The sequence below is a fragment of the Myxine glutinosa genome, chromosome 3 (genome assembly GCF_964187855.1).
Source record: "Myxine glutinosa chromosome 3, kmMyxGlut1.1, whole genome shotgun sequence".
Lineage (NCBI taxonomy): Eukaryota > Metazoa > Chordata > Myxini > Myxiniformes > Myxinidae > Myxine > Myxine glutinosa.
In genome coordinates this window covers 10,702,758-10,723,922 of record NC_136263.1, presented here as the reverse complement: position 1 = coordinate 10,723,922, position 21,165 = coordinate 10,702,758, and the positions used below count along the sequence as shown (strand labels likewise).

At 40.9% G+C, this 21,165-nt stretch overlaps 1 protein-coding gene and 1 non-coding gene across 2 annotated transcripts in view; both read right to left on the bottom strand.

The window, feature by feature from the left end:
- LOC137423810 (disintegrin and metalloproteinase domain-containing protein 12) overlaps window positions 1-21,165 on the bottom strand; it is a 974,424-nt gene that overhangs the window by 832,679 nt on the left and 120,580 nt on the right. Inside the window, exon 2 of the mRNA XM_078773544.1 lies at window positions 16,828-16,925. Within this exon, the coding sequence (XP_078629670.1) occupies window positions 16,828-16,925 (98 nt within the window). The remainder of the gene's footprint in view (window positions 1-16,827; window positions 16,926-21,165) is intronic.
- Window positions 16,178-16,249, bottom strand: TRNAQ-UUG (transfer RNA glutamine (anticodon UUG)). Its single transcript has one exon. It is a non-coding gene; the product is annotated as a tRNA-Gln (tRNA).

The window sequence follows — 21,165 nt, the reverse complement described above, 5'->3', positions numbered from 1 at the left end:
ACTCTAAGTGAACCTTTAACTTCAGGAAAATGTAAAAATTAGCAATTCCCCACAAAAGGCCAGCAGACAACTTTCCGAGGACACAGCAAACGTGACTAAAACAATCATTTTATTTTTCCCTACGGTTTTTGGGCAAAATACACCGCCCAGGGACAATGCCGAGGAAAAGGTTAAAAAGAAACGATCATTTTATTTTTCCCTGCGGTTATTGGTAAAATACACCGCCCAGGGACAATGCTGAGGAAAAGGTTAAAAAGAAACGATCATTTTATTTTTCCCTGCGGTTATTGGTAAAATACACCGCCCAAGGACAATGCCGAGGAAAAGGTTAAAAAGAAACGATCATTTTATTTTTCCCTGCTTTTTTTGGTAAAATACACCGCCCAGGGACAATGCCGAGGAAAAGGTTAAAAAGAAACGCTCATTTTATTTTCTCCCTGCTTTTTTTGGTAAAATACACTGCCCAGGGACAATGCTGAGGAAAAGGTTAAAAAGAAACGATCATTTTATTTTTCCCTGCGGTTATTGGCAAAATACACCGCCCAGGGACAATGCTGAGGAAAAGGTTAAAAAGAAACGATCATTTTATTTTTCCCTGCGGTTATTGGTAAAATACACCGCCCAGGGACAATGCCGAGGAAAAGGTTAAAAAGAAACGATCATTTTATTTTTCCCTGCTTTTTTTGGTAAAATACACCGCCCAGGGACAATGCCGAGGAAAAGGTTAAAAAGAAACGCTCATTTTATTTTCTCCCTGCTTTTTTAGGTAAAATACACCGCCCAGGGACAATGCTGAGGAAAAGGTTAAAAAGAAACGCTCATTTTATTTTTCCCTGCTTTTTTTGGTAAAATACACCGCCCAAGGACAATGCCGAGGAAAAGGTTAAAAAGAAACGATCATTTTATTTTCTCCCTGCTTTTTTAGGTAAAATACACTGCCCAGGGACAATGCTGAGGAAAAGGTTAAAAAGAAACGATCATTTTATTTTTCCCTGCTTTTTTTGGTAAAATACACCGCCCAGGGACAATGCTGAGGAAAAGGTTAAAAATAAACGATCATTTTATTTTTCCCTGCGGTTATTGGTAAAATACACCGCCCAGGGACAATGCTGAGGAAAAGGTTAAAAAGAAACGATCATATTATTTTTCCCTGCTTTTTTTTGGTAAAATACACCGCCCAGGGACAATGCTGAGGAAAAGGGTTCAAGACCCGTCCCCTTTCAACATTCAGACGTGATGTGAAAATGTTACCTCCAAAAAAGGTCGTTTCAAAAACACATGAAGTCGAACCTAACAAATGAAAATCACTCATGTTCCAACTTAAAAGCAAATACACCTTATTAGACCCGAAAATGTCCCATAAACAGCAGTTTGTGGTTATAAACCAAAGTTTCTGGCCTTTCAAAAGTACTGATTTATTTGCAAGTCTAAACCCACAAGAATTTTTAAAAATGTTTTTGATGTTTTCAAACCCAAAAGGAAAAATAAGGTTCTTCAGTATCGCACCAGCAGACAGATCGTGCGACATCTATTATTTTCTCCTTTCAGCGACTGCATCATCTAGTTCTGATGTTCAAGATGATCCTTTGTGAGATGATGATCTCCATGACGATGAGGGCTTGAGATTGCAGACACAGTACGGACATGATGGGTTGATTGGCCATTATTAAAACCCTAACACCAACCCTAACCCTTGTGAAACACTGCAAATGCTTTCAAAGCAAATACACACAAAAATGAAGATTTAGCACAATAACCTAAAATTATTCAACATGACTGAAGTTTATGGGGAAATCATACATTTTCCTAACATTGAACCAAGGCCCATGGGGGAGTTTGTACGTACAACATCACATGTGGGACAAATTGCCAGCCATAGACATCGGTGTGCCATTGAACGAATTACAACAATATTAGCAGACAATGGACTAATCAGCTCTGTATGTGGAATTCCAGAGTTGGGATTTATGTACTCAGAGGGGAATGCCAAACGCACCAACATTTTACACTCATGCCACCTCAATGCTTTAAAGAGTGGGGTGGGAGGTGTAGGGGTAAGCAGGAAAATGAGTCATGTACCGACATACTGAAATGGAGGAATAAATAATGAACCCTAGAAAAAGAAAGACATACCAGACTGGCTGAACATGTTCGTTTTGTTATGTCTGTGCGCTTTCTCAGCTTGTCAAAGAGTTCTGTGTTGGCCTCCTACTTCCTATAGCTAAGGCCTGAAAAATGGCTGATTTGCGAATCCAAATGTATGAGCCATTCCTCCATTGTGCTGTAGTGCAAGAGGTGCAGGTTCGACGGGGCTGTTCTCAGCACATTCGTCAAAATGGCAAAACTCAAAAAAAAAAAAAACCCGAAAGTGCTTCAACTCACTCAAGTAAAGTTTTTGAAAATCTGTACTACTTACAATTATCTGCAAATTTTTAGAAAGTATTATAATTATTAGGAGTTCTGGGAGAACTCAGAGATTGCACGCTCCTCACCTCAAAGCTGTCGAGCCTGGGTTTGAATCTGGACACAGCTATAAACTGTCATCCTATTAATCGTGTCTCTGTTATATTTTTGTCCCTGTGTTGCTGTTTCTGCATTCGTCCAGTTCTCCATGCCAAACCATACCTTATGTTGTATCGTCCATTTTGTGTCCATGTGACTCTGGCCTACTCACCCAGGGATTAGCTAGTCGGTGTGCGAAGTCACACCCCTCCATATCACTAGCAGTAGCGGACTGGGTCTTAAAACCGGCCCGGGCATCCTTCACCTAGGTCGGCCCATTATTCATTTATATGACACCGCATTCAACCCCTGACCATCTCTTCTCCTTCTCCGTCCTTTCTGTTTGGTTATTTAATTATGTATTTTTGTCTTTTTTGTCTTTGTTTTACGTACTATGTCAAAGCGTCTTTGGGTTTCTTGAAAAGCGCTATACAAAATAAATGTATTATTATTATTATTATTATTATATGTTGCTTATCTGAGAAAATAGATGAAATGCTTGAAAAAAAAAAAAAAAAAATCCACCAAAAATTAAATTTATTTTCAGTAACACAAGCACATGTCATGTCTAAGAGAGTAGGTGCCTGCGCAGTTTGCTGCTTCTGGCAGCCACACCATCAATGATATCCTCAGTTCAAGTTTGGCCAAGATCCCTTTTTCCACAGACATCAACATGAACACCTCAAGATGTTCTTGTGTCATTGTACTTCGCAGACGGCTTTTGATTTTCTTCAAAGCAGAGAAAGACCGTTCACATGCCACTTGTGACACAGGTAGCGTTAGCAGCAGCTTGTAGACAAGCCCAATGCGCTTGTAGGCATCAGTGAAGAGGTTCAACTTGAAGAGCACCTTGTAGCAGCAGAGAGGACAGGCTTTACATGACTTACATGTACTTGGCAGAGTCTTCCTGTCCTGTTCAGACTCACTGTCCTACTGCACTGTATAAGAATCTGCTACTGACTGTTTCAGTGTTGACCATTGTTCTCCAAGGCTTCGCAGTTCTTTTCGTAGTTGTTCCGCAGTGACACCATCATCAAATCTCAGCAAATGTTTATGCAGCTCTTCCATAGCTCCCGATGGAACTTGGTCAAAGTTCCTTGGGTGAAGAAGTGAGAGATCAGCATACAATGTTGATGTTGCTGATCTGTCAAACCGCTGCTCAATGCTGCTCACAATAGTGTCCACTATTCGGTTGTACACTTCAATGCGATACTTCTTTATTGGGTCAGAAGCTGATGAAGCCTCATCTATGGACAGTTCGCCATCAATACGTTTGTGCTGTCTTTGCCGTTTTATAGGAAGGGACTCTTCCATAACAAGATTTACATCCATTTCATCCAGCTGGTCATTAGCCCAATGAACAAACTTTGCTGCTGCATCATGACAAGCTTGGAAGTCATCCCATAGCATCTGCATATTCTCTAGCAATTCATCCACCATCCGGTGCACAGTCAGCAGATCCAATTGCACAGTTTGTAGATACTTGGAGAGCGCTGTGGTGCGGGAGAATACTTGCAGATATACTTGTGCAGTCAGAATTGTTTCAAACTGCAGGAGACTGGCAATGTATCCCTTCCCCTTGGCCTTAACAGCTGCTTGGATCTGGTCAGCAACTAGTATGGCATTAAGAGCGGTGATAACTTCCATGAAAAGCACTCCAGTTGGGTTGTTGAATGAACCAAAAACCTTCTTCAAGGTGGCATCCTTTGACCACCATCTAGTTTCTCTGATAGTTCCCATTCGTTTAGTGGAGTGGAGTGTCGCACACTTCACAGTAGACACAGACACTTCACAGAAGTGGAGTGTCGACTCCAGATGTTCATTCGCTGATAAGATTCCCGAAAGAATACTGCAATGTCATTCAGTAGTGAGAACAGTGATGCGCTAGTCACCACAACACTTGTAGCTTCGGTCACAACGAGATTTAACACATGCACGTGGCACCAAACATGGATCTGCATTGGAGCTTCCTTTGATAGCAGAGTACTGAAGCCTTTGTAGCACCCCTGCATGTTTGCTGCACCATCAGTTGAGTTTCCAACACAGTTCTTGAGGCCAAGATTCAGTCCTAACAAGTCTTCAGAAACAAGTTGCACAAAAGCTTCGCCAGTAAATTCCTCACATTTCACCACACTCACTAATCTTTCTTGGATAGTGCCAGTGCTATCAACATATCTAAGAACAACAGAGCACTGGTCTTGTGTTGAGATGTCTTGAGTGGTATCAATTTCCACAGCAAACATGTCTGTTACTTCTTCAGAAATCCACCGACGTATCTTATCCCGGATAACTGTGATAACAATTCACTGTAGTTTTAGACAGCAAAGTTACCAAGGAGCCTCGACCTCATGAACTCTTTGCCTTCTCATGTTGCTTCTTGCTGTTCTGGACAACGTGAGAGAGATGATCGGCTCTGCAGGAATCATACTTCCGAAGTAGTTTTACAACCTCCAGAAATGTACCATGGTCTATCTCCTCATTGTCAAGTGTGTATGCTGCTTCTTCATTACTTCCTCTGTAGCTCAGTCCCCTCTTACCAATGAGTTTGACCACATCCACAACTCTTTCCATCACTTGTCATCTCTTTCTAACCTCATCATGATGGCTGCGTGCGAGCAGGTGAGAAACGCTGGACTGTTGTCGATCGACCAGGTATGCTGTAGAGCATCTCAAATGAAAAGAAGAGCGTTCATGTTCTTCATCACGTGTATGTACATGTCGCCAGTCAGTCATTCCCTCGATGAACGTGGACCAGTCTGAGGTGCTGGAAAACGCCAAGCACACTGTGAAGAGAAGTGAAGAGAATGATTGCCATTGTTGTATGACAACCACCATCTGTTTATACCATCTTTTCGCATGAAACACCTCTTGACCACTCGGTTGTCAGTTTTTTGATTAGGGTGGTAATTCCAAAACAGCAAACAATCTTCATCTCTACATGGTTTCTTAAAGTAGTTAATGGAGGGGTATCCCTCCTCTGCAAGTGTAGCAGCTGCAGCAGGTACATCTCTCTCAGCTGACCGCACCTGTTCGTGTTCACCAATTTGCACCAATTCTGCCGATTCAGCTGCTAATTGGTCATCTACTGATTCAGCTGCCATTTGGTCATCTACTGATTCAGCTGCCAATTGATCATCTACCAATTCAGCTGCTGATAGTCCAGCTACCGATTCAGTATCCTTATCCCCATGTTCACTGACTTCACCAGGCCCAGTATTAGTACTCTTGAACAGATCCAAAAGGTTTCTGCACTTTGAAGCACTATCTGACAGTTTCTTTTTCTTTCGATCACGTTCCTTCTCAGCACCTCATTTTCTTCTCATCTGGTTTGCTTTATCCATTGTTGGTTACAGATGCAGATGCTGAAAAAAAAAAAAATTAGCATTGTAAGTCAGTTCGCGACATTGTTATCAATACTAGATCAGTCGTCAGTAAACGTATCTAAACTTACTTGGCCTATCGGCTCAAAATCCTGTTTACTGTTGACTTGGTAGTTTTTACAATGAAGGAAACACGTATCGGGAGTACATACGACACAGCGATTGTGAATGTAACAGCTCTGAGGCATCTTTCACTTCGCATCGCAGTGAAAGTGAGCACCAACATGGCGGCTGTAAGACTAAAATCTGGCTTCAAACCCCTCACCTCACAGCCCACAGCCTTCAACCAGGCATATTAACATGCTCCTCCCCCTTCATTCCCGTTCTTCAAAGCAAAGCGGTAAAAATTGTTGTGTCGCCATTATATATGACGAGCAACGGCACCCGCCCTAAGGGCTGGGCTTCAATTAGGAGGCGCGATTTATTTTAACATCCGTTAAATATCACAAGCAAATCATCAAAATCTAAACAGTATTTTTAGAATTTCAATAAAAAAACCACATCACTGTTCATATCGGTAAATATTGTTCCATCGTGTTTCAAATCGTGATTAGTGATATCAACTGTACGCTTTTCTTGAGGAAAAAAAAATGGAATGATTTTGTACGGTACCTCTTCTTCAGCTCAGAACTTCAGGATACATGACATTGTTGATAAAAGTTCCTTTTCTCTCTTTGAAGTTCTTGGCAAACATTTTTATATTGTCACTGCTGCCAACGCGACGCCATGGCATTATTCATAACATTCATTCATCTATCTATAATTCCAGTAATCTCTGTGTGTATGTGTGTGTGTATGTGTGTGTGTATGTGTGTGTGTATGTGTGTCTGTGACCGCTGTTTCTCGACAACCACGGGTCCGATATACTTGAAACTTGCCAGGTATATTGCTGGGGACCTGAGGATGTGCCTTTTCAAGGTTTCATATTAATCGGAGAAGTAGTTACCGAGCTATGTCCAAAAAACGATTCAACCAATCAGAGAGCAGCGAGCTATCACGTGTGCCGAACGTGGCGAACAGACTCTGCCTCGGACGGCACATTTGAGAGCGTATTCATTTATTTCACGTTGGCAAACTATGTTGGCGCTATGTTGGCGTTAAACTATGTTTTAAAACTAATTAAAACTAATTTGCGATTCATCGTAACTGCGATATGCGACCTTCCGGACAGTCAAATGAGGACGTCACTTCCGGACTTACGGATAGTCATAGTGACGACGTACTGATGCTGAACGTGGCGAGCAGACGCTGCCTCGGACGGCACATTTGAGAGCGTATTCATTTATTTGACGTTGCAATCTGTGTTGATTGTTGTAAGGTACGATCGATTGTAGTACACGTTTATAATAACTCTGCCGATACAGGCCCGATTAACTGCAGCGCCATCCGAGCTGCGGCGTCGGGACGATACATTCATTGTACGGTCACATCACGCACTTACGGGCACGCCCATGGGCCCACGGGCACGCCCATGCATGCATGGGCGAAGACATTTTTTTTTTTTTTTTTGGCAAGGAACGGGCACCCACGTACGGGCACGTCCTAGTTCATCTAATGATCATTAAACATTATTCTTACGCTCATTAAACGTTCATTAAACGTCCATTAAACGATTACGAAAATAAAAACGAAAAACATTACGAAATGACGTTCACACCGTCACATCAAACACTACCGTCAACACAAGTCACAAACATCGTCACAAACGTTACGTTACGTAATTCAAACCGTGAACACATCGAATATTGGAGAGCCCATTGCGCAAACGATTTGTTTTCTCTGGTACGTGTTACTGGGCGGGTACCGTTGCTACTAATTATAATGAGGCGTCAGGGGCGACCTTTTGAACTTTTGATATTTAGCGGGGAATCCCCGGGGATGGAGGCAGAAGTTTTCCGTGAGATTTTTTTTCAGCAGTTTTCTTATCCAGCCCAGCGGCCCATTTTTTACCCAGCGGTCCCAGCCCACCGGGCATTGCCCAAATGCCCTATGGCCAGTCCGCCCATGCATATCAGTACCTCTCCTACATCCCTACAGCTCCAACATCCTCACGTCTTTCCAAACCCACTCCTTCTCTATGTCTCCTCTTCAGCATCCCTCCACTTCATGTCCCCTCTTTCTGCACCCCTCTCCCAGCTTCTCCCCCCCTCCGCCCCTATTCTCCAAGCTTCCACCCCTGTCATACATCCTAACAGCTTCCCTCCCTGGTCCCGCACCGTACCAGCCCCATTACCCCCCACCCCCTCTGCCACACACCTCCCCACCCTTTCCCCTCCACGCCCCCTCCTCTAGCGCCTTTCCAAATTTCTGCCCATGGCCAACAGTGATCCCCCTCCTGCCCCTAACTGTGTGGACCTCAAACATCCGAGGCTTCCGCTCCAACATGATAGCTCTCTCAAACCAGACGGTTGCTGATAAACCGGATATCACCTGTTTAACAGAGTCCTTCATCCCACAGTAAGGCCCTGATTCCTTCTCCTTGGCTACGATCTCCTCCAGTTTGTTAGGCCTGAACTCCGCGCTGGCATCTGAGATGCATTTTATATCAATAACTCAATTATGAATTGTGTGTGTACTGCTCATACACTGCTCAACCCCCAGGAGTGCCTTTGGCTGACGTCCACTCCACTCCCACGTCATGTTTGTCCGTGTGTTGTGCTGTCCACCAAACAGTGACAAACTCCCATTTATCATAATTTTTGGCGTACAAGTCGATAATTTTTTTGACGAAAGTCTGGGCCATGACTTATCTATGGTCTGAGACATTTAATTGCATAAATGACCAAAATTGCAAAGTGTGATATTTTCTGAAATAAATTGTATAATTGCTCATTAAAAACACACATTGAAAATATTAAATTGTTCATTAAAAACATTTTAAAAAATTGGCTAGTGGTGCTGTGATAGAACTAGGTTCACAGCTTGTGGTGCTGAGATACACAGTCTGCAATCCTCTTGAAGAAGTTCAGTCACTCAAGCTTTTCGGCCTTGCTCTCAGCTATTTTTATATACAAGGTCAAGGATCGTGGACGAGCCGGTACACTGAACGAATCAGGAAGCAACAAAACAAAAATAACTGTAGAGAGAGAGAGAGGGGGGGGGGGGGGAACAGTCAACAGCAGGGTTAAAGGACAAATTGAGGGAGACCTGGACAAATAATGGAGGTGGGGAGAACGAGGGGCAGCGCAGCACGAAGGAACAACTGAAAATTTGGAATGAGGTTGGCTTGTGGGTGGGGGTGGGTGTGTAATGATCTGACATGGTGGGGAACAGCTGTTTTGAAGGGAAGAAAGATATTGAAGGGTATGAGGAAGTTGGTTCCACAGGCAGGAAAAGAAAGAGGAACAAATGAGTGGAGGTCAGCAGTGATTCTGGATTTTGGGAGTTTCAGGAAAAGGGGGTTGATGGTGTCGTGTAATGCGTTATGGGAAGAAAGGATGTTTGGGAAACACAAGGACACATGTGCTCCCTGCAGAAATTTGGGGAGGACATAGCACGGAAAAAGCAGAGTGTGTAAGACGAGCAAGGAGGTGTCTACAAAGACAGATAAACCACCGATCTGTCTGAAATGGGACAGTTATAGGCCTGTAGACTCAGCTTCATCGTGGGATATTCCAATAACTTTGAAGGCCTTGGTTTCCATGCCGTCAGGCTAAGAAAGGTGTAAGGAAGGGGAGCCAGCCCAGAGGGGACAGCAGTACTTCATCAAGCTGTGGATGAAGGCCTTATCGATGAATACGAGTTCGGATGTGCAAAGGAAGGACTTTGTACGATGCAGGATTCCCAGTCCGCGACTGGCTTTGGAGGCCAACTTCAAAATGTGGACTATGATCTTTATTGGGCAAACCACAGTGACATTGAAGAGAATGTCGAGGTTGGTTCCACAGGTGGATGTTTTCTCAACTTCCCCATACGTTTTCTCGGTCTAGCCCCTCCATGATACATGACTCTGTATTTCAAACACAAGTGGCCATTGGTGGAGGTTAAACATCCCACATTGTCTTTCCAAATAGGATGCAAATTGTCGCCGGCAGCCTGAAGAAATTACAAAGTCCTGACAGAGTGGAATGTCAGGCCAGGCCAACCGGCTCATGGAGAGGTTGAGCCAAAGCCATTCCATGGCCTACCACACAAGCAGGTGGATATAAGTGTGCATTAACGGAAGAATCGAGTAAGAGAGAAAGTTATGTGAAACAGCAGATCTAATAAAAGCCCTCAGTTAGTGTAGCAGCATAGCAAACCTGTTGTGCATTTTGTGATACAAGCACCAAATTTGGCACAAATGTACATTAATATGTTGCGAACATTTTCAGATATTGGGCCACTTGAAATTCCGTAATTTTTTTTTTCAAATTTTTTCAAATTTCGTAATTTCAAATTTTTCGGGTGACACCGTCACAATTTCGGTCTTCGAGGCCGGCCGATATAGTGGGGTGGCTTAGCCCAAATATTCAAAAGAATTGTGCATTTTGTGATACAAGCACCAAATTTGGCACAAATGTACATTAATATGTTGCGAACATTGTGTGGTCAGCAATGAAGACGAGAGTCTGAATTACATGTATGCAAAAGACCTTGTGAACCAGTGAAGCAAATACACGGGTAAGCATGAATTAAATTTAGGGCATGATATAATTTCCATGATGTTTACCTCTACACTCAATGGTGGAAGGAGGTAATGTTTTGATCCCAGCTTGTCTGTATGTCTGTTTGTCTGTTAGTCCACAAAATTCCAGACAAAGCTTGTAGTAGTGGTAGTTGTAGTGGTAGTGGTGATAACAGAAATTGTTATATAGAACTGAACTTATATTATTATTATATGCAGAAAATAACTTCATTTCTATATGCCCTGCAGTGGACAGGTTAATTGGTTTATGCACTGAAGGGGTCACCCTGGTGTGCACTGCTGTGTTCTGCCTCACTGAGTTGTTCAGGTATGATGTACTCAGCACAAGCTTCCGGTCGGCCCAGAGGTGGGGGTGCGGGGCCTGTCACGGAACGTCAAAACAAACGGCCTGCCGGGACCGCCCAAAAGTCGGGCGTGAGGGGCGCGTCCACTAATGGAACGCCTCTCGCTTCCCAGATCGAGGGCCACGTGGTCAGGAGAACCTCGTCCCTTCCGGTCACACTTTGCCTATCGGCCGGCCTCGAAGACCGAAATTGTGACGGTGTCACCCGAAAAATTTGAAATTACGAAATTTGAAAAAATTTGAAAAAAAAAATTACGGAATTTCAAGTGGCCCAATATCTGAAAATGTTCGCAACATATTAATGTACATTTGTGCCAAATTTGGTGCTTGTTTCACAAAATGCACAATTCTTTTGAATATTTGGGCTAAGCCGCCCCACTAAGTATAGTTTGGCTTCCCTGTAATCCTGACCAAGTGCGAAATAATGCAAAATAATCCAAAAATACATAACATCGTAGGAAGTTTGTCGTATTCCTTTCCTGGTGAATCCGAACAAGAAACCCGCACAAAGTGACCCTGAGATTAACCTGACGTCCTGCATTATACAAGTCGGTGCCGTTGTTTGTGGTCAGGTGCTCAAGCAGAACTGTTTGCATGCTGAAGTGTTGCTTTATTAATCCGAGGACCTGGAGTATGGTAAAGGAAATCAATGGCAATTAATTTACCGAAAAGAGTACATCACTCAAACGTCTCGTGGAGCTGATGTTACTGAATGATGTTATTGGAAAGGCAAATCAATTAATTCATGGATCACCCAGGATCGGTGGATGCACGTCAGGATAGGCGAAATGATCTGAATTATGATGCCATCCCGATAAGCAATGGGAAGAAAAGATTTAATTCCGCCAGAAGTCTGGCGTTCTCAAAATAATTAATTAATCCAGGGCAAAGGCGACACAAGAAATACGAATACAAAAAAGTTGTACACATTATTACTCCTTTGCATTTCCTTTCTTTGTTTTCTTTGAGTTTTGTGAGAAATCCTCAAATGTTCAGTATTCATGTTGTGAACTCTTAGCAATTATTTTCTTCCTAGAGTGATGCTACGGCTGATAGTAATTGAAAAGACAATTGGGAATTAATTAGTGCTCCCAATCAATGTAACATGTGGCTGTTTTCCACTGGAGAGAGAGGAATAGCACGGGCCACCCGAGGCATGGTGGCTCAGCTCAGATTAGGCTTGATGGCCTAGAGTTTATTTTGCTTTTGTCATTTAATGGCACATAACAACCTCATCCCTTTTCACAACCATCGGGAGAATGTTTTTATCGTCACGATCCTCAATGGGAGATTGTTTCCTAATATTGTGCCAAATATTGAACTGATAAATATCAGGGGTATGCCGAGTATGGTTGCCTTTTCAGAGAATAATCCGGAGGTTTGCTCAATTTGAATCTGAATAAAACTGAGCTTCAGGGTTTGGAAGCAAAGTGGGTGATTATTCCAAATAAATAAAAAATAAAATATGAAAAACATGTATATCCAAATAAATAAATAAATAAATAATAAAATAAAAATATGAAAAACAGGTATATCCAAATAAATAAATTAAAAATATATATATATATGAAAAACATGTATATCCAAATAAATCAAATAAATAAATAAAAAATAAATAAAAATATGAAAAACATGTATATCCAAATAAATCAAATTAATAAATAAATAAGAAATAAAAAAATATGAAAAACATGTATATCCAAATAAATCAAATAAATAAATAAAGAAATAAAAAATTTGAAAAACATGTACATCCAAATAAATCAAAAAAATAATAATATGAAAAACATGTATATCCAAATAAATCAAATAAATACATAAATAAATAAAAAATATGAAAAACAGGTATATCCAAATAAATCAAATTAATAACTAAATAAAAATAAATAAAAATATGAAAAACATATCCAAATAAATCAAATAAATAAAGAAATTAAAAATATGAAAAACAGGTATATCCAAATAAATCAAATTAATAAATAAATAAGAAATAAAAAATATGAAAAACATGTATATCCAAATAAATCAAATAAATAAATAAAGAAATAAAAAATTTGAAAAACATGTACATCCAAATAAATCAAAAAAATAATAATATGAAAAACATGTATATCCAAATAAATCAAATAAATAAATAAATAAATAAAAAATATGAAAAACAGGTATATCCAAATAAATCAAATTAATAAATAAATAAAAATAAATAAAAATATGAAAAACATGTATATCCAAATAAATCAAATTAATAAAGAAAATAAATAAATGAAAAACAGGTATATCCAAATAAATCAAATAAATACATAAATATAAATAATTATATTAATGAACATGATTAACTAATTAAATTGAAATACTGTTCAGGATAAATTGATTAAATAATTAAATTAAATTGATATATAATTTAAATTGATAAATTGATATATTGAGTCATGGTTTAAAATGATATATTTAATGTAATTATTTAAACATGTTCATTAATCTAATTGCTTCACTACGCCCCCAGTAGTGTTTATAATAGAGGACATGGATTTATTCCCCCATTGGAGGACGACCCTCTCGTGTTCAGGCCGTTGGTGCTCCTATGGTTGGCAGCGAGTGCCCCGGAAGCATTGAATGAAAGAGAGTGGCATATGTGGGGGAAAATTGCATACTCAGTCAGGGTCGCCCAGATAGCTCGAATGGCAGAGCACTGGTATCTGGGTTCGATTCCTGGTCTGGGCATGTAATATTCACACATATATTAATTTAAATATAAATAATTAAATAAAATATATATAATATAATAAATTATAATATAATAATATAATAATATAATCATGTAATAATGTAATAATATAATAATATAATAATATAATAATATAATAATATAATAATATAATAAATATAATAAAATTATGAATAAATGTTAATTAATAAATAAATATAAATAAATAAATAAAATAAAATAAATAACAAATATCCAAATAAATAAATAAAAAGCTTCATGTCTGTGTGTGGCCTGGCATGTTCCCAAATATTATACAGTTGTAAAATATCATGGGCTTATTGATATTTTACAACTGTTCTTTTTACGTGGTTCTAAATCCATGTTGTTTCACATGTTGATATTTTACATGGTTCTAAAATTAGAACTCGACATTTCGCCAGGGAGAGTTTTCAACGTAATTTGCATGAATGTGCCCGACACCACTCATGATGGACAGCAACCAGAAAAAAAGACCACAGGGGATCCTCGCCATACAATAAATGTTGCACCCAGCCCTCAACCCGATTATCTGGCCTCAATTATCTCGGGGGTCAAGGATAACATATGCTTGAGACAAAAGCTGTCATGTAATGAAGAGCAATAGTGAAGACAAAGGCAAAGGTTGAAACAGCGAGTGAGAGGCAGGTCAAGGGAAATTGAAGACAATCGACACTCGAGTAAAGGCAAATTGCCCCAGCATTTCTGGAGCCCACCACGTACAAATTTGAAGCATTGTCGTGGGATCTTCAATAAGTTATTACGGGATATCATTAGAAATGCATTTGGGATTTTTTTTAAAGTTCCCTGTATTGATTGTTTTGTTATCTCTGCCACCAAAGGTTGATGGAGGTTATGTTTTCACCCCTGTCTGTCTGTTTGTTTGTCTGTCTGTCCGTTTTTGAACAAGATATCTCAAAAGGTTGTATACGGATTCGGACGAAATTTGGCAGAGAGGTAGCGTATGTGACAGGGACGAAATGATTCGATTTTGGTGAAGATCCGGATTCGGATCCGACTACTAGAATTTTAAAGTGATTCTTCACCATTGGGAGATAGGGCCGAAAACGATACAGAGCAGGATATCTCAAAAAGTTACGGATGGATTTGGACTAAACTTGTTGGACAGGTTGGGTGTGTGACAAGGAGGAATCGATTCAATTTTGGTGAAGAATGTTTCTGCATTATATTAATTCTGTATTGTGAATTCCTGGTCTACTCTGAGATACAAAACGTAAACTGTTCACCAGGTGGAGGTATGCTCTCTATTGAGTGCCGTTCTAGTTGTTTTTTTTGCTTAATGGGCCATGCATGATGGTGCAGGCAGAACAAGCAATCGAAGCAGTCGTGTCCGGCATAACAAAAGTAAAACCCATATTTGGAAAAAATTCACTACAACAGTGGACAAATGTGGGTCAATGCTTCCAAATGTGGGAATGGAAGAGTTGTAGCCTGAGGGGAAGAAAACAATCAAACACAGACACAACCACAAGGATACTCAAAGGAACACTTTGAGAACGTTCCAAGAATACAATTATCCAGCGGAGGGTCTTCCGATCTGCTGAATGGAGAATCCCTCCGAAGCTCATCTCTCAATTTGCATTTCGTGCGGCCTACTCGCATTGCTTCCTCCTTACTGACTGTAAACATTTTGTTGAACATATTTTACAACTATCGTCATACAATCATGGTATAACATGGACTGTGTAACCACTTGCGAATGTATACAAGTGCAGCTCTGACTGGAGATAAGCTCGTCATGATTAGGCACACGCAGGAACGTGCCAGAAGCAACTGCGCGATAGATTAGTAGGCAGAGCAAGTTGTGATGATGGAGGTGCCCGGATCACTTTAAAAGGAGCTGGCGGGCATGGCCAGCGGTAATTGCAAAGCAAAGGACAATAAGATGTACAACGGACAGCAGAATTGAGAGGGAGGTTCTAACAAGAGAATGATGTTATAATTTAAGGGAAGACAAATCAGCTGCGGCCAGATACGAGGTACAGAAGAGCTCGTGCCAAAGAATAGGTGTAATAATGCCTTTGGGGCCTTCGACAGTGGAGGCATGATGAAAAAGAGGACGAGCTAAAAACAGGGTTATCACAGACGTGTGTGTGAGAGGAGAAGCAAGAGAGGAGTGCAGATAATTAGGAAAAACAAAGAGAAAATAGTAGCAGAAAACAGGAGCTAAGAGAAATCAGCAGAAGGAGACGGCACAATGAGCTGAGCCGAACACGGACGCTCAGAGAGATCAGAGAAAAGCAGGGACTCAGGTATCTAATGAGAATGGTGGGGCTTATACAGAGATCTCTGCAGAATACATGGGCTTATATAAATCTGAGGAACACGAAGCCTTCCAGAAACCCGAAAAAATTCAGGGGCTAAGAGACCACCGAACAAGAGGTAGGCTCACGAGAACCCGGCAGAAAAGAATTTGAAATGTTTGCGACGAAAACATCTTCCATCCATATGGAATGATGAATGAAATATCTGGCACAAAATTTGTAACTGCAATCACAAACTTGGATGTTTGACAGTATTTGATGTACAAGAGGTTAGAGTAAACAGGACCAAAAAAAACAAGGCTCCACCGAGATTTGAACTCGGATCACTGGATTCAAAGTCCAGAGTGCTAACCATTACACCATGGAACCTACACACAACTAAACCTTCATACATTCCTTCTGTTCCAAATGTTTGCATAGATCCATGATCGACACTTCCTCGTTCCCTATTCGTGACTTTGCTGTGCTCCGAATGAACTCAACTACAGCGGACGATGACATGATGAAAATATCAGGATCTTTTGGGAGGCAAAGTTAAACGTCTGTGTGCTAAAAGGAATCAAGCAGCCATCAAATAAAGTTCAAGGCAACTTGTCAAACCCTAGAGCTAAAAAGATGGAGATTGGATCTCGATTTACACACAGAAATTCCCCTCGCGTTCCCTTCGCACTTTAGTCGGTGTGAGGCTGACGCAGCACCGCAGGGTGTCTCGGCTGTTTTGCTTTAGCTTGCCACATTGCAACCCTCACAGGCATTATTGCGTCGATTAGGTGCCATTCCGAGGCCGAGGGTCACCCGGTTTGTGCTGCGCTTGCGATGGATGCAGAGCAGGCAGGGAGTGGCTGAATAAAGGTGAAAGCATGTTCATAGATTTCCTTAGCCCACTACAACATCCACACACACCTTGATATATCACCACAGTCACCTCCGGTTTTGTCTCATCTTACCAAGCTCATGCCCGTAGTCTTGGATATAAGTGGGACGGCGACAGGAATGGTAACGTCCTGCTCCAGATGGTGACCGCTGTCAAAACCTCGAAGAGATTCTGAGAGGGAAACAAATGGTGGAGGGAAAATGGTGATCGCATCAAATATTAGAAAAGAGGTCTTTGTGACATCGCCAATCTTTACATCTTTGACTTGAGACTTCTGCCAGTAATCATCATCATTAAATCTTTATACATTTTCATGTATGATGCTATCGGGGATGCTCGGTGCTTTGGGACATCTTCTCAGGTGGATGCTCTTTGCTGAAGATGTTAAGATACAACACATTAACAAATTACATCATGATGTTACAAGTGCCATTTTTGTGGCAAGAAATGTCATAAAGAACAAATAGGAATTTAGTGTCATTGGCCAAGAATATCTGCTTGAGGGAATGTCCGAATATATCACCGAATACATGCAACCCCTTACTCAGTGAGTAAATACACACGTGCAAAAGCATGAATACACATGTGTACACCTGCATATTGGAACAAACATGCAGGCATGCCCATGTCTTGCAATTGATGCAATATATTTATTTACTTTTATCTATAAAAATAATAATTGCCACTTTGATAAGATTCGATGTTTGGCTTATTCCTGTAAAAAAAAAAAGGGACATCAAGCAAACATTTTGCAATATTGATTCAATATCGGATCAACACACAAACACACACACACACACACACACACACACACACACACACACACACACACACACACACACACACACACACACACACACACACACACACACACATTGTGTTTTATATGGTAGACAATTAATGGAGCAAGTGTTTGTATGTATGTATATATATATATATATATATATATATATATATATATATATATATATATATATATATATATATGTCCTCTCTTCACCCATTGGCTGGACAGCTAACTTGACGCCACCCACAATTGTAACCTGAAATACTTAACCTAAAGTACCCAGAGGACCCAAAAGACCCTGAAGACCCTTAAACACCCAAAAGACGCAAGAGGACCAAAGACCATAAAGACCCAAAATATTCAGAAGACCCAAAAGACCCAGAAGAATCTTAAGTACCCCAAATACCCAAAGGACCCAAAAGAACCTGAAGACCCAAAATAGTCCATGGACCAATAAAGACACCAAAGACCCAAAACACTGAAAACACCTCAAGACCCTTAAAGACCCAAAATACACAGAAGACCCAAAAGACCCAGAAGACCCTTAAATACCTCAAGGTCCCAAAATATCCCAAAGACCATTAAAGACCCAGATGGCCGAAAAGACCTCAAAGACCCAAAAGACAAAAGTCACCGAAGACCCAAAATACCACAAATACCGAAAAAAACCCAAAGACCCGCAAAGACCCTGAGGACCCAGTGGAACCCAAAGACCCAAATTACCCCAAAGGCCCAAAATACCCCAAAGACCTAGATTACCAAAAAGACCTGAGGACCCCAAAGATGCAGAGGACCCAAAACACTCAAATTACCTGAAAGTCCCAAAAGACCCAAATGAACCAGAGGACCCAAAATACCCTTAGAACTCTGAAGACCCAAAATAAGAGTAATTATGCCTCTTACATTGGAATTGTAGACGGTGGCTTGCAAACCGAGCCCCAAGGTCGGTGTAGGAAGCGGTATTTTTTTAATCACAATAATTACACGGTGAAGGGAGGTGAAATTCGCTGAACATGACGTGCAAAGTGCGCAGAGCAAACCGAGTGTTAATTTATGTCTGTAGGATGTCTAATAAATAAAGAAGATATAAGCACACCTGACACTAGACCCAGGCTTCAGACTTTGGCACACTCACGCGGCTGCACCGTCAAATAGACTGTTCCAACCCGTCATTTTTGACGGGCTATATACGAGTATATTTAATAGATATAGATCATTTTATAGATATTTTCTGCAACAAAGTCATATGGTTATGGCAGTTTCTTAGAGTCTATGCAAATGTAAGAAATTCCGCAATACAAAACTATCAAACATTGTTGAAAGGTGTAGAGCCACTGGAAGTGTGAAAGATCAAATTTAAGGACACAGTGGTCAAAAACCTTCAGTGAGTACACCCAAAAAGATAGAGGCTGCAAGTAAAACAAGCTTTGCAGGCCTCTCCGAAAGAGTTGACAGACCAACTTGCACAGCTGGAGGGAACTTCTCGCACAACCGTTGGAAGAATTATACAAGACAATCTGAACAAAATATCTGTACAAGTTACAGTTACTGCAGCACCAGACCAACATAAATAAGAGGGAGAGGTTGGAATTTTGCACAGCCGTTGTCCAACGGATTGAAGAAGACCAGGATTTTCCAGACAACATCTTGTGTGATGAGGCCCTCTTCCATCTTAGCGACCACGTGAACAAACAAACATGCGATTTTGGGCAGTAGTCAGGGCCCTTAGGGATATTTTGGTTCAAATATTTCCAAAAGCATCAAATTTGGCGCAGATGTTGCCCATGCCATACTCTTTCGATTTTTGACGGGCGGTATGATCCGGGGACCATACCGGTCCATCCCGCCATGTCACCTGACCTATGACGTCATAATTAGGATATGCATCCAATCACATGGCGTACTATAAGTGGTCAAAGTTCAAAATGAATCGATCGAAAAATGAAGGCAGGGATCCATTTTTAAGGTTTTCATAAAATCCAATATGGCCGCCAGGTCACATGACTTATGACGTCATATTTATGACATATATACAATCATGTATACATGAACCCGGATCATGATCGCACAAAAATTAAACACAAGGTGATGGCATACAGTTCATAAAACATCAAAATCCGTACGTTTGTAATGAGACTGATGAACTGCATATGCCTGAAAATTAGGAAATAGACATGTAAATATTTCCTCTAATTGTCAAAAATAAGGTCAGAGTTCGATTACCCAACCCAGAAACATAAAATGGTGAACCTCGCGTAAATCTTGACAAAAAACTCAAAAACCGACATGTTTGACTCAAAAATGACCTTTAAGATGACCTTGAGGGTTGACCTTGACCTCGAATCATCAAAATAACATCATAATTGGATTCCTCGACCTCGAAAACCCCTGAAAAGTGGTATCATACATGATTCCAACCCTTTTGGTTATTTAACTGATTTTCCTCTAATCCGGGTGGTGGCCATTTAGTATTTCGCCAATATGGGGCCCCCGGGGGGGGGGGGGGCGCCCGTCTTGGCGCCCGTCAAAAATCGAAAGAGTATGGCATGGGCAACATCTGGGCCAAATTTGGTGCTTTTGGAAGAATTTGAACCAAACGGCCCCAAAATATCCCTAAGGGCCCTGACTACAGAACACCAATTGCACAAACGTATGGAACAACCGGTTTCTGTAGTGAAGTCATGGTTTGCTGTGTTATTGGACCAAACAGTACGTCTCGTGGTGCTTTGGGGTTTTTGAGACGACATTTCCCAGGTGATCGACTCATTTGTCAACAGACATCCCATGACTCCCTGGATCTGCCCTCCTCCCAACTACTGCCTATGGTGGTCCCTCAAAGTTAAGAATGGAAATCAGATGCGCACCAGCTCCATTTCTCAGCTGAGTCATCGCCAACTTTAGTGTCCGTGTGGTAGCTCTCATCCAGTGGCGCGGTGATTGGATTGAGCACTTCATCAACTACTAATGATATCGCTCCTCACTCCTTATTGAAGCACCTTTTTTGCTATAATAACCAAATATTTAACTAATCCTACATTGTGTTGAGACAAAAACAAACAAAACAGACCAATAACTAGAAAGAGCCATCAGAGATTGCAGACCCTCGCCAGGACGTGTTTTAAGTGTTTTTTTTAAGGCTTTTGTGTTAAAACAAATATGGCGACCGAACCACGTGACCGATGACGTCATAATCTTTTTTTTCTCCACCAATTTATCCCTAGATGATGCTAAAGAAATTTCATCTTGATCGGATGAAGTTTTGTACTTGTCGAATTATGACATCATAACGGAGGAATCTATGACATCATCATTAACATATTTTGTTCCCCATGGAGAGTTCTTTACAATTTTTTTTTTTTTTTTTTTTTTTTTTTTGTATACAAGATCGAGGCTCGTGAAAGAGCGAACATTAATCACACAGAAAGACAAACAGACACACAAAACAAATAACATCGGGAGCGGTAGACAAGATGGGGAGAGAGGGGGAAGGACACAAACACAACATTTGAGAGCAGGGACCGAGAGACATGGAGACATCGAGAGAACTGTGGGAGGGAGAGGGCTTTGGGGGGGAGGCATGGGAAGGGGGGGGGGGGGGGGGGAGAGGTATAAAACATATGGACA